The sequence below is a fragment of the Andrographis paniculata genome, unplaced genomic scaffold (assembly GCF_009805555.1).
Source record: "Andrographis paniculata isolate CXL003 unplaced genomic scaffold, ASM980555v1 Contig32END, whole genome shotgun sequence".
Lineage (NCBI taxonomy): Eukaryota > Viridiplantae > Streptophyta > Magnoliopsida > Lamiales > Acanthaceae > Andrographis > Andrographis paniculata.
In genome coordinates, this window is record NW_026137565.1 from 986,287 (window position 1) to 1,000,362 (window position 14,076).

Below are 14,076 nucleotides of genomic sequence, written 5' to 3' on the forward strand. Positions count from 1 at the left end.
AACAACATAAACAGGCTCGTTTGGTTAACGAACGAGCCCGAGCTTTGTTCGCAAACATTCGTTTAAATAATATATTTATTATAAATATTATATATACATATAATAATAATTTATAAATAAAAAAAATATTAATTTAAAATATATAAATAAAATAATTTTAAATTTTCTTTATAATTTATATATAAATTAAAAAAATAAGATAAACGAGCTCGAACAAGCTTAATCGAGCCTAAACGAGCCGAACACGAACACGAGCTCAAATAACAAAAATAAAATTTTAACGAGCCGAGCTCGAACACTACGAACGAGCTCGAAAGCTTAACGAACGAGCCCGAGCCTTTGTTCGCGAATGTTAACGAACACTTAAAATTTGGCTCGGCTCGGATCGTTAACAGCTCTACCTAAGAGCGTCTATTATTCTCAACAAATCATTTTTAATAATCCTCCAATTTGATTCCATTATTTGTTCTTAATTAATACGAAGACTCTCTTCTTTAATGACCAAGATAGATTCATAATTAAGTTTCACCCACAAATTTTCTTTCAAATATTCATAGTTTCTTCTAAGAATATATCAGTATCTTAATTCATTAAAATGTCTATTTGATGACCAAATCCAAGTAAGCAATATTTTGCAATTATTCCACCAAAATAAATCCAAGTAAGCAATATTTTGCAATTATTCCACCAAAATTGCAGTGTTTGAACGGTTTTCCGCGAACCATCAAGCACCCTATATCAACCCCAACCAAAAATATTCGAAGAATGATTGTATGTAATTATTTCTTGATTAATTTTTATTTATTTCCCAATTATTAATTTCTACAGTAATGACTTCAGTTATGAAGACCAATACGTTTCATATACATATGGGCATGCGTCTCCATTACTAATTCTTTCGGCTCATAGTGATGAGTTGGTCGATCACACAAATGAACTCTTTAACTCCATGAATATAATGCAGGCGTGCGTAGGTGTGGTTTATATTTGGCTGTATAGAAGCAAGTTTATCAACTAATTAATTAATTAATTTTTTTTTGTGTACTAATTAAAGATGTCTTTAAATAGATGTAGTATATATGTTTGGAAGCTTGGAAGTAAATAAGTTTTATTTATTCATTTTCCTTAATTCATTTGTAGGCGCCATCTCGATATATATATATATATATATAGTTTAATTAATTTTACAACATGCTAGCTCGCTCTAAATAAATAAATAGCTATATATATATAGATACAGATATTGATATGGTTCAAACATGAAATTGGAACATAAACATCGGCAATACAATAATTTATATCCAACATGTGTTGGAATAACCTGAAACTTGGTGCTAAATTTAGACGACAGCAGTGTCTAAATTTAGTTTAGTGTGTGTGGTGCTTAGTGTTCTACTCGAATCTATAAATTCCTGAGAATGCATTTCCATCTTCGTAACATCACACTGAAGCTACACTTCACTGTAAAAATAAAAAACAAAGACAATATGGCAAGCAAAGCGGCGGTGGGCGTGGCCACAATTCTGTTTTGTATATCGGTGTTTGAATTCGAAGCCAACGCACAGTTTCCAGGGCTAGGTCCTCCACAAGTTCCCCCGGGTCAGGGTCCGCCGCAGGTTCCTCCCGGTCAGGGGCCGCCCCTAGTTCCCCCCGGTCAGTTACCAGGGCCAGGTGCCCCGCAAGTGCCCGGACAAGCGCCCTGCCTAAAGGATATCACCAAGTACGGCGCGGCTCCCGGCGTTGACATTGCTCAGGTAGCTATTATAGTCCATAATTTTAATTTTATATATGTGGCCAGATAAAATAAAATGGACGAATGCAACAGGCCTTAACAGCGATTTGGAAAGAGGCGATTGCATCGCCGGTGCCGGTTCAGATATTGATTCCACCAGGGAATTGGTGTTTAAGCCAAGTGAAGCTGTGCGGGCCTAGCCTGGCCCCTATCGATCTTGTGGTTCAAGGCACCGTTCAAGCATCACCGGATCCGCAAGCATTGCCCGACAAAGAATGCGAATGGATAACCATTAACTACATCAGCAACTTAACCATCTACGGAGGAGGAGTTTTCGACGGCATGGGCGAGATGGCATGGAAGCAAAATGATTGCAACAAGAACCAGAAATGTGCCAAACTCCCCATGGTAAGAGGAAGAAGAAGAAGAAGAAGAAGAAGCAAGCGTTCATTAAATAATTTTAGTTTCGTAGATATACATACATAGATATATCAAACAACAACATCCATAATCATTATCCTCTAACAAGTATATTTTCATCAAACTAAACATGCAGAACTTGAGCTTCAACTTCATCAACCACACGGTTATCCGAGACGTGACCACAAAAGACAGCAAGAACTTCCACGTGAACTGTATCTCGAGCCACAACGTGACCTTCCAACGATTCATGGTGAGCGCGCCGGGGGAGAGCCCAAACACCGATGGAATTCACATCGGGCGTTCCTCACAGATCACGGTGATCGACTCCATCATACAAACTGGGGACGATTGTGTTTCCATCGGTGACGAGACCTGTGAAATCCGCGTCCAGAATGTAACCTGCGGTCCGGGCCACGGCGTCAGCATTGGAAGCATGGGCAAGTTTGCGAACGAAAAGGATGTGAATGGAATATATGTGCAGAACGTGACGTTCAAAGGGACACAGAATGGCGTTAGAATTAAGACATGGCCTAACGGGCCGGCCACCTTGTGCATAAACAATATTCATTTCGAGGACATAATCGTCGACAATGTCAGCAATCCCATCATCATTGATCAGGAGTACTGCCCCTGGAATCAATGCGACAGAACGGTACAAAAATAAATAATTAAAGCCATCCTCTCTTTGTTTTCGTGGATCCTATCATATATCATATATCATATATACACACACATCATATACACATGCAGCAAGCCTCCTCCATCAAGATCTCGGGTGTGAGCGTGAAGAACGTCAGGGGGACTGCCAACAGTTGCGAGGCCGTAGTTCTTTCTTGCAGCAGCGCCAAGCCCTGCGAGGCCATCGAGATTGGCGACGTGGATATTACCTACGTTGGGGATCCGGTGTATGGCCCCATCAAAACTAAGTGCTCCAACGTACAGCCCACATTCGTCGGCAGGCAGAATCCGCCCGTCTGTGCTCCCGCACCTCCCGGCCTTCCCGCGCCTGCCGCCTGACCCAAACCGCACCACTCACGCCACACCACATCCATATACATATATATATACATAGAGCGAGCTCCATCACCACCTGCGGATGGGATCCCACCACTTAAGTTGTTTCAATCAAAGGTTTTTGTAGCTAGAAACAAAACTTACTACTGCGTACGTTTTGCTAGTTAGTGAGTTAATTAATGTACGAGCTGTAAGATAAGGTTTTTGTTTTTCCATTGATTATTATTTCTTGGAAAATAAATTAATTAATAAAGACTAGGTTCTCCTTATATTGGATTTGTTAAATATAAATATTTTTTTATTTTTTTTGGCATACGGACAAAAGTGTCAAAATTATTCTCCTACGTATGGACAGTTTCCAAAAATATATATACAATACAAATACATATACAAGACAAATGAGATGAATGAAGATAGTCAACATAATGTCAAATACATGGAGAATTGCCCCCATTCAATTTCAGTGGTAAGGAAACTTATTTCATCCAGTTTTCTTACTCAATAAGTGAGCTATACGTTGAATAATATGCTTCAAATATTTTAAATATTTTATGATATTAATATTATAAATATATTAAGGAATTATCTAAATAAAGTATCCAAATAAAAAGTGATTATTACTTTTCTATTTGGGTTGATTTGATGAAATCAATTTTAATATTCGTATCTTTTGTTTTATTGTTGAACTTTTGAATTCAAAAAATGATAATATACGCATATTCTTCTTCTTCTTCCTTGTAGCCGTCATATGTAAAAAATTGATGGAGTTTACGAAGCTTTCCCCCCAAAAAATTTGGTATTAGAGCTACCGAGTTTTAGTTTGGCGAGAGGCGCATATTGGAGGACACCAGCAATCAGTAAACTGATCGAGAAAGAATTGGTGAATCTGAATCATGGCCAACAATTCGAGTTCTCAGGTTTCAATTCCAATGTTTAAATGGGAATATTATCATTTTTTTCAGTTTAAAAATGAAAACCTTGTTCAAATCTCAAGAACTTTGGGATATAGTAGAGACAAGGTTCGTCGATGATAGATCTGAACCGCACATGCAGCAAGGGATAATCGAAAGAAGGATGCCAAGATGTTCTTCCTTATTCAGAAGGCTCTTGGTAATAGTATTTTCTCCAGATTACAACAGTCGATACATCAAAGCAAACATGGGATATCCTCAAGTAGGAATATTTGGGAGACGAGAATATTATTATGGTAAAATTGCAAACCCTGCGTCGTGATTTTGAGTTGTCAATGAGAGAAAAGAATTTTTGCAAGATTGTCTCTCAAGGGTGTCTGTGCTTGTTAATCTTATGAAGTCCTATGGTGACGAAATAAATAATAATATTGTGGTGAACAAAGTTTTGAGAAGTTTAACCTCAAAGTTTTATCATGTTGTTGTGGTTATTGAAGAGACGGACTTATCTACTTACATTTTTTATGAGTTGATGGATTCCTTATTGAGTCATGAGGATCGGTTGAATAGATCTACTGAGAAAACCAAAGAAAGGGCTTTCCAAATGAAGGGAGAGCTTCAATCTAAGGGCAAGGAAGATTCTACTTCTTGGAAGAAGCCAGATAATACAACAAGTAGAGGCCAAGAAAGAAGTTGTTATCGTGGTATAAATTGTGGTAAAGGAAGACGATGCAATTATTTTTCTGGAGAATGCCGTTATTGCAAAAAGTACGGGCATAAAGAGGTTGGTTGCTGGTCTAAACAAAAGAAAAAACAAAAGGATGACCAGAAGCATGCAAACTTCACCATAATACATTAAGAGAAGAGTAATCTATTCATTACTCATTCCACTACGAATAATGTAATCAATGATGTTTGGTTTATTGATAGTGGGTGTTCCAATCATATGTGTGGTAAAAAAAAACATTGTTCAAAGATCTGGACGAGACAGAAAAATCAGAAGTTCGTCTTGGTAATGATAAGCCAATCAATGTTGAGGGTAGAGGTAAAGTTATGATTAGAACCACCGAAGGCAATACAAAATTTATTTGTAAGGTACAACATGTCCCATCACTTGCTCATAATTTACTAAGTGTTGGACAACTATTGAAGAGTGGTTGTTTGGTTCTATTTAATGATGAATCATGTGACATCACTGAGAACAAGACCAGTAGAAAGATTTTCAATGTTAAGATGACATCGAACAAGATGTTCCCTCTGGATGTGAAGCTTGGTTGTGCCTTTGTCGCTAATGTGGATACAGAAACTAGACTTTGGCATAACATATATGGTCACTTAAACATTAAAGCGCTGCATATGCTTGTGAAGAAAGGCATGGTTCTTGGGCTACCTAAACTTCATAGTCTAAATTTTTGTGAAGGGTGTGTTTATGGAAAATGGACCAAGCCTTCATTTCTAGTGGGAAAAGTATAGAGGGCATCATTTTGTCTTGAGCTCATTCATTCGGATTTGTGTGGGTTTATGTCTGTGGAGCCTCTTGGAGAGAGTCGATATTTTTTTCTATTTGTGGATGATTTCACTCGGATGTGTTGAGTCTATTTCTTGAAAAGTAAATAAGAGGCTTTCGAAAATTTCAGAAAAATTGAAGGAGTTGGTGGAGAAACAAAGTGGGTGCCGAATTAAAACACTTTGGACTGATCAAGGTGGTGAATTTGTTTCATGTGAGTTCATTGAGTTTTTTTAAAGAGAATGAAATTCATAGAGTTAATTTTACCTTACACGCCACGGCAAAATGGCGTAACTGAATGTAAAAATCGCACCATTGTTGAGATGGGTAGAAGCATGATCATCGCAAAGGGTGTTCCAAAAAAATTATGGGCTGAAGCAGTAGCTACGTGTTGGATAATCAGTTATTTTGCAACCAATTATTTGGTGAGTGAAAATGCGACGGACCAGTGTATCAAATTGATTAAATTAATTTGGAAGAAATAAATAAATATTATTTATTTATTGTATATGGGATTTGATTAATATATTGACTATTTTTTCTGTCTCAAGACAAACCAAATTGTGCAGCCCCAATTTAAACCCAGGTATATGACCTAAGTCACAGTATTATTTGGATAAAACATTATCCATTGGATAGAATTATAATAATCTCAAACGGAAGGTTTGAAATTAGAATAAATTACAATCATTTCAAATGGAATGTTTGAAATTAGAATAAATTATGATTGTCACAAACAGAAAGTTTGTAATTAGAATCAATTACGAGATCTTCAAACGGAAGGTTTGAATTTAGAATAAATTAAATCAGTAATTAAGGTCGTAATTATGATCGTAATTGATCCCCTGTCATTTTGGCTGAGTGGAGACGCCTATATAAAGAGGTCTCGCCCCTTCATTCTAAATACACCAACTCTTTCCTCATTCTCTCATCTCTTCTAGCTTTCCGAAAAACTCCCAGCTCAATTCCTCTCTCGCTTTGTTCGTTGGAGCTCCAACGATTAGAGGTGCCACTCTCATTGGAGACGGAAACCGTTTTATCTTTGGGTTAGAACGCTAGCCACCAGAGGCACTACCGAGGCGTATCTAATTTTCGGAAAGATGATCCATCCTCCACTTGGTTTCACGGTAAATGTTACTCTCGCAATACCCATTTAAACCAACAATCGAAAAATTAGATACTACTTTGTGAGAATGTCAGTCCCTGCCGAAGTTGCCGCTGTAGCCACCGCCGGAGCCATCTCCAGAGACACTACCGGAGGAGTTGCCGGAGTCTCCAACAGAGGAGTCGCCGCCGGAGCTGCCGCCGGAACCATCTTCGGAAGAGTCACTAGGGTTGCCGGAGCCACCTCCGGAGGAGTTTCCGAATCCGCTTCCGGAGGAGTCGCCGGAGCTGCCGCCGGAGCTGCAGTCAAGGTAGTCGCTCCTTCACTTGTGCGAGTTCCCTTTATGGGTAGCCCTATATTTTCTGGATTTGCCCCAGGGGGATGTGGGGACTTTCCTAGGTTTGTGGCCACACCCTCTGCTTCATTCGCGGCCCAAATTGTTGGTCCTGGGCTTGGCCCACGGATGATGCCCCATGTACAAGTCCCACAACCATTCACTAAAGTGGACTTTAAGAGGCGGCAGGAAAAGATACTCTTCTACCTCACTGCAATTGAGTTTGCCATGTTCGTGTTGCACGATGGCTCAATTACCCCACAGCCCGGTGTGGACCAGAAGACGCATGTGAATTATGCATCGTGGGCACACAGAGACTACATGACAAGAAATATCATATTAGTAGTCTCTCTAACTCTCTTTATAATGTATATTGTAAAATAAAGAGTGCGAAATGGTTGTGGGATGCCCTTGAGAAAAAATATAAGCCGAGAATGCCGGGTCTAAAATGTTTGTTGTGGCCTGGTTTATGGACTATAAGATGGTAGATGGCAAGTCGGTCGTCGAACAAGTGGAAGAATTTCAACACATTGTTTACTCTGTTATCGACGAGAAGATGTCACTACCAAAAAAGTTCATCACGAGTGTGATGATTGAGAAATTGCCCCCAAGTTAGAGCAACATCAAGCACAGGCTGAAACATGAGCTAAAACAAGTGGGGCTTGAAGATCTGATTGTCCGAATTCGGATAGAGGAAAAAAATAGAAAGCAACACAAGGCTAAAAACGGAGATATTGCTAAAGCTAACTTGGTCGGAGATCCCTCCAAAAAATGTGCACACCCAACTCAAACGGACAAGGGCAAAGCCAAACAATCCAAGTTTATAGGTAACTGTTTTAACTGTGGTAAAACAGGACACCAAGTTAAGGACTGCAAGGCACCGAAAAGGAAGAAACCGAGTTCCCAACTAGTCAAGATGAGCCACCGGACTGATCGTGATCTCATCACTGTTGTGTACGAAATAAATAATGTGAAATGTCCGAGAGCTTGGTATATTGACCTCTGGCAAAGAACTAACCCTGAAAGTTGTCCTACATGTGCCAGACATTCGGAAAAATCTCGTCTCAAGACCGCTGCTAGTTAAGCATGGTTTTAAACTTGTATTTGTAGCAGATAAATTTATATTATCAAAAAAGAAGATATTCCTAGCTATGGGTTATCTAACAAATGGGTTGTTCAAATTGAATGTAATGGCCGTGAGCCGAGCACCAACTACTAATAATCAAAATATTGTTTCTTCTTCGTACTTGATCGAGTGTTCTCTTTTATGGCATTGTAGATTAGGTCATATAAACCTAAATTCTATAAAAAGATTAGTAAATATGAATTTACTAAATATAAAATATGTGAACACCCAAAACAAATATGAAGTTTGCTTGGAGGCCAAAATGGCAAAACTACCCTTCCCGTCTGTCGAAAGGAAGACTAAGCCATTAGAGTTAATTCACACCAATGTATGTGATTTAAAACTTGTGCAAACTAGAGGTGGAAATAAATATTTCATTACTTTTATCTATGACTGCACAAAGTATTGTTATCTTTACCTATTAAGGGAAAAGAGCTACACCATCGAGGCCTTCAAGAACTTCAAAACCGAAGCAGAAAATCAACTTGATTGTAAAATCAAGAAAGTTCGAAGTGATAGAGGTGGCGAATATGTGGTTCCCTTCAAAGAATTATGTAACAAAAGTGGCATAATTCATGATAAAACGGCTTCATATTCACCTCAAGCGAACGGCGTTGCAAAATACAAAAATCAAATACTTAAGGAAATGATGAATGTCTTGTTGGTAAGTTCAGGACTTCCCCAAAACCTGTGGGGGGTGGTACTGACTGAAAATTATATTCTGAATAAGATTCCACTTAAGGGTAAGGATGCCACCCCTTACGAACTATCGAAAGGCAAGAAACCCACATACAAATACTTCAAAGTGTGGGGGTGCCTAGCAAAAATGGAAGTTCCGCCTCCAAAGCAAGTCGCTATCGGCCCAAAAAAATAGATTGCATATTTATCGGATTTGCACTAAACAATAGTGTTTATCATTTCATAGTTCACAAATCGGAAATCCTTGGGATGACCGAGGGAACTACAATAGAATCAAAGAATGCCACATTCTTTAAAAATATCTACCCTTGTAAGGAAATGATCTAGTCCAACCTAAAATCTGTAGATGAAGAACTACGAGGTGTAAAAAGACAAATGACCAATAGCCTGATCAAGAGGCTTCAAAGCCTAGGCGTAGCAAAAGGACAAGGGTCGAGAAAACCTTTGGTCCAGAGTTTATTACGTATATGTTATACAATGATCCAACAATGAACAAGGAAGCACTATCTAGTCTTAATGCTCCTTTTTGGAAGGAGGCAATAGATAGTGAAATAGACTCAATAATGCATAATAAAACTTGGGTGTTATATGACCTACCCGAAGGTTGCAAACCACTAGGGGGTAAATGGGTATTGAAAAGGAAACTCAAGGCTGACGGGTCTATTGGCAAATACAAAGTCTGTCTCGTAGTAAAAGGCTACAGACAAACCGAAGGGTGATAACTTCAAATATGAGCATATTCTCTGCTTAACAAAACTACGTATTACTTGAATTTCAGCATGAAAACCATCACAATATCTGATTTATGGAAAACTTTATTGATCTATTCATCTTGGCATGATCTAGAATTGGTTTGTTGAGATTATTAACGATTTGTGCCTTTTTAACCGGTGATTCTGGTCCAGAAAAGCAGAGGCATGAAAAGAAGCGATGGTCATATCCGCTGAACAAACGATGCTCTCATCGCTCATGCCAACAACTCAAACAGCTACCACAGCGAAGCGACAAAAACTCACTGCAGATACTACCTAAGTGTCCAACCCGCAGCGGAACAACCATTCCATTACCAACCAGCATAGATAATTCCGCTTAACTGCGTTGATGCCCTCCAGCCGTCTGGGCAAGCATGGAAGATATACGCCCCTACAAGTCAAAGCAAGCGAAGCGAGCACCCTAGGAGTTATGGCCAGCAACTGCTTCAACGGAATAACCGCAATCAACTGTCTAACTGCTTAGCGGTTGGAACCACTTCTTAACTGCTTGCAACTGCTACTTCAATTAGCTATAAATAGGGCCAGATGTCTATTTGTAAAGATACTTCGAGAGGAGTATACAAGCACACTTTTGTGCAAATTAATAGTTGTCTTCCTACCTTCCGAGAGCTCCAACCCTGTAAGGAAATTCTCAGCAGGAATGGCCAGGGGAGTTGAGATTTTTCTCCTACCTTGGCCGCTACTTTACTGTTTCCTTAGTCCTAGCTTACCGCTTTGATTTACAGTTTTTCGTAGCCATAAAACTTTAATGTTTTGATAGTGAGTAATGAAATATCAATTGTTTTTCATCATCACTTCATAACTATTCTCACATTTATATAAATATGAGTTGTAAAGAACTCCAAATCGCTGAGAAAGAACATATAAAAATCGATTATCCAAGCCTTGTTTTGCGTCACAAACAAATCCAGGGTAGTTCAATGTAGTTAAGTACACGGAAGCCTTTTCGGTCTGTTTAATTACTAATTTGAATTCAATTTTGATTGAAAAGAGGTAACATAAGGGTAAAGCCACTAATGAGACAAAAATTGGGATAATTAATGTGGAATACACGGTGGTCTATTGGGTCACAGAAACTCATAGTGACAGTAGGGTTTCTTTCTTATAATATTCTAATTTTGGGCATCATTGAAGTCTTGTTGTAACTCCCTTAAGGTCAAGTATCAGCGATCTAAGTTCTCTATGATTTTGTTTATATGATTACCTTACTTCTTCCTGCCGTCTTTGTATTATACATATATTTTTCGACTAAACACAAGCATCACTCGCTCATTTTATCCATGATAATCTAGCCATTAAGGAACGCAGAAATCAGGCACAACGCCTCTTTATCACCCTCATCCGCTCAATCTATATATAAATATACAGTGCCCCTTCGCTCATATTCCCTACCGCTCACCAACCGCTGGTACCACCTCCGCTCATCATCGCTCCGCTCATCTTCGCTCACCTTTACTGATTTCTTTTGTTTTTCTAATTATTTCTAATTTTAAATGCAGACTCTCTTCCGAGCGGGTCTCTTTACCGCTTTATCGTCATTTTCACCAAATTAGAGCTTGATTTAACTTCATGACTTAAAATCCCTATGTTCGACCTCTAAACTCACCAGCTAAAGAGTATAAACAATTATGATAAATGATTCAGGGTCTACAACTACACACTTTTCTTTATATCTGATCGCTCACAATAGTCCATTACACCTTATTTTTTGACCAAAATTCCCTGTGCTTGAATATATAAAATTGGCAATGTCATAATTTGCGCTGTTGCCGGGGGTTTTGAACTCAAGAAATTAAATCTTGAAAAGATCTATTGATGCTCCATAAGTTACCTTTAAATTCTGTAATTTTGTTTCGTTGTTTTATATTTCCTTTGTTGTATTTCTAACTTTTTCATTTGGTGTGGCTATCTTTATGTAGGGGTCCAAAGCGTTTTCAGCGTTCTACCAGTCCAACTCTCTCTTCTCGTACGCAGAGACGTCTGTTCAGAGAACTAACAAGAGAAAGGATCATGGCAAACCAAGGAACTGTTGTTGCTCCCTCTACTGTTGTCCCAGCTTTCCAAACTATCCCTGAGACCTCTTCTAAATCTGCCACATCTGCATCGTCGCAGGAGGTGCCACTCCAGATCCCCACTTTAGTCCTGACCATTGTCCCCCACGTCCTGACAGCTACCGAAGAGCAGCTCTAGGACGCTCAACAACATTCAGCAGGGGACGGTTGGATTACAAGCGCACCTTGCTCAGGTGGAAGCCGAAGCCGCTCACACCGCTGCGACGCCCACCATCATCGCTCCCCCTCCACCTACTACTGAGCCTAATTAGAGGCAAGAGATACAAAGGGCTGCTGATCACCTACTTGTTAAAGTCCCCATGGATGTTCACTATCAGTCCCTCCTGGATAGCACTTTGATCACTAGTTCTGCACCCAGAGGCTCTGGGCATTACGGGGTGAAGCCAACACTAGTAAGCCTGGCCAGCCAGAGCCAATTTCTTGGGCTGCTCAATGAAAGCCCATACGATCATCTGCAGAACTTCAATAGGATCGCTACCACCTCCAAATCACACGGCATCACGGAGGACGCTGCAAAACTAATTATGTTTCCTTTTTCTTTATCAGGAGAGGCAAGGAAGTGGTTTGATAACCTCTACCCCGTTCATGCCACTTTCAAAGAAGCAGCGCAGGCCTTCGTAACTAAATATCATCTTGTGTCAAAGACTATCAGCTAGAGGAATGAGATACTAAGTTTCAAGATGGCTAGTGATGAGACTCTGCCAAAAGTGTGGAGCCGCTATAAGCAGTTGCTCCGCAACTGCCCTTATCATGAAATTCCTGTCTTTATGGAGCTCCAGATCTTCTACTCAGGGATCACTCTATAGTTAAGGATATCTCTAGATGCAGCGGCAGACAGCTCGCTTATGGGGCGGTGTGCTTAAGAAGCGAGGGCTTTGATTTAAATGATGGCAGCCAATCAGACTAGTTGGCCAGAGACCAACAGACCAGAGCCGTCAATGGGTCTTTACCAGGTTTCTGTTACGGTCTCACAAGACGCTAGGATCGATAGTCTGTCGGTTTAAATTTAAGAGCTTTCCAAGCTCGTAAAGTAGGACCTCGGTAATAAAGGAAAACAGGTAGTAAATGAGGCCGTGGTTATTGAGGAGTGTGCATACGTTAACCAATTTGGCCCGCAGGTCACTGAGAGCTCATCTAAGCAGACTCAGAACCCAGCGGAGGTTTTCTATATGGCAAATAGAAATGCTTCTCATTTCCAGCAATTTCAAAAGGGGCACACTCAAGGGCCCGCTGGACCACGTCCTCAGCAACAATTTCAATATCCACAACCATTCGCTGTGCAAAAATATTATCAAGGGGGATTTTATCCACAACAACAATATTTTTAGACCCCCCACTTTCCGCAGCAGACACCTGTTTTTGCTCACCCTCCCATAGTAGCTCAACGGCCGCTGAGTCTGGAAGAGCTCTGGAGGAATACTGAGCTAACAAATCAGGAGTTCCAACATAATACATCTGCCTCGATTAAGATGTTGGAGATTCAGGTCGGGCAGATAGCTGAAGCTATGAAGCAGAAATAGAAAAAGACGTTGCCTGGGACAGTCAAGACTGTCCCAAACCAAGCGAAAGCTGTCGAAACAAGGGGTGGAAAGCGGACTCAATTGCCACCACTTCCAGACAGAGGTATCAACTTCTCTTCTATTCCTATTGTTGCTAATTTACCTGTACAGGATGAAGATAGATAAATCCCAAGCGAGGAAGAAGGTCCATCCTAGCCGCGAGCGATACCAGCTGCTCGGATACCTGAATAGAAGGAAAAAGCCCCCGCTCAATCGGTAGCCAGGGCCCCTTTTCCAGCCATGCTTAGGAAGAAGGACGACTCCAGGGAATTTGAAAAGTTTATACATACTTTCCGTAGTCTTAAAGTCACTATACCGTTTAGTGATGCTTTGTTGCAAATGCCACATTATGCTAAGTTCGTTAAGGATATAATCAATCGGAAGCGGGCATTTCCGGATGAAGCTGCAGCGGTGCAATTGGAAAGTGTGTGCAGCGCCGTATTTAAGGAGGAACTCCCGAAGAAACTAAGCGATCCTGGGAGTTTTATCATTATATGTACTATTGGGAATTTAGAACCGATTAGGGCAGTATGTGATTTAGGAGCTAGTATCAATCTTATGAATTTTTCTCTTTTTAGTAAATTAGGGATTTATGAGCTTAATTCATGCAGAACTGCAATACAACTTGCTGATAGATCAATAAGACTCCCGAAAAGGGATTATTCGTGACATATTGGTGCAAGTAAAACAATTTATTTTCCCTGAAGATTTCATAATAATGGAAATGAGCGAAGATCGAAAAATTCTAATTATTCTGGGGTGACCTTTCCTGACCACCACTCAAGCAACTATTAACGTCGCTCAAAGCCAAATAACACTGAGCA

General features: G+C 39.9%; 1 protein-coding gene across 1 annotated transcript; it reads left to right on the plus strand.

Moving 5' to 3' along the window:
- The first annotated feature begins 1,487 nt into the window (after window positions 1-1,487).
- LOC127247096 (exopolygalacturonase-like) lies at window positions 1,488-3,172 on the plus strand. Its single transcript, XM_051268803.1, has 4 exons — window positions 1,488-1,754; window positions 1,826-2,140; window positions 2,289-2,807; window positions 2,906-3,172. The coding sequence occupies exons 1-4, from the start codon at window positions 1,488-1,490 to the stop codon at window positions 3,170-3,172; spliced, it is 1,368 nt and encodes a 455-aa protein (XP_051124760.1).
- Window positions 3,173-14,076: the final 10,904 nt, after the last annotated feature.

What these genes read in the sequence shown, in the direction of transcription:
- LOC127247096 (XM_051268803.1), top strand. Translation starts at nt 1,488, where the DNA reads ATGGCAAGCAAAGCGGCGGTGGGCGTGGCCACAATTCTGTTTTGTATA. An exon ending in CCGGCGTTGACATTGCTCAG is followed by an intron (nt 1,755 to 1,825) that starts GTAGCTATTATA and finishes CGAATGCAACAG; the next exon opens with GCCTTAACAGCGATTTGGAA. An exon ending in AATGTGCCAAACTCCCCATG is followed by an intron (nt 2,141 to 2,288) that starts GTAAGAGGAAGA and finishes CTAAACATGCAG; the next exon opens with AACTTGAGCTTCAACTTCAT.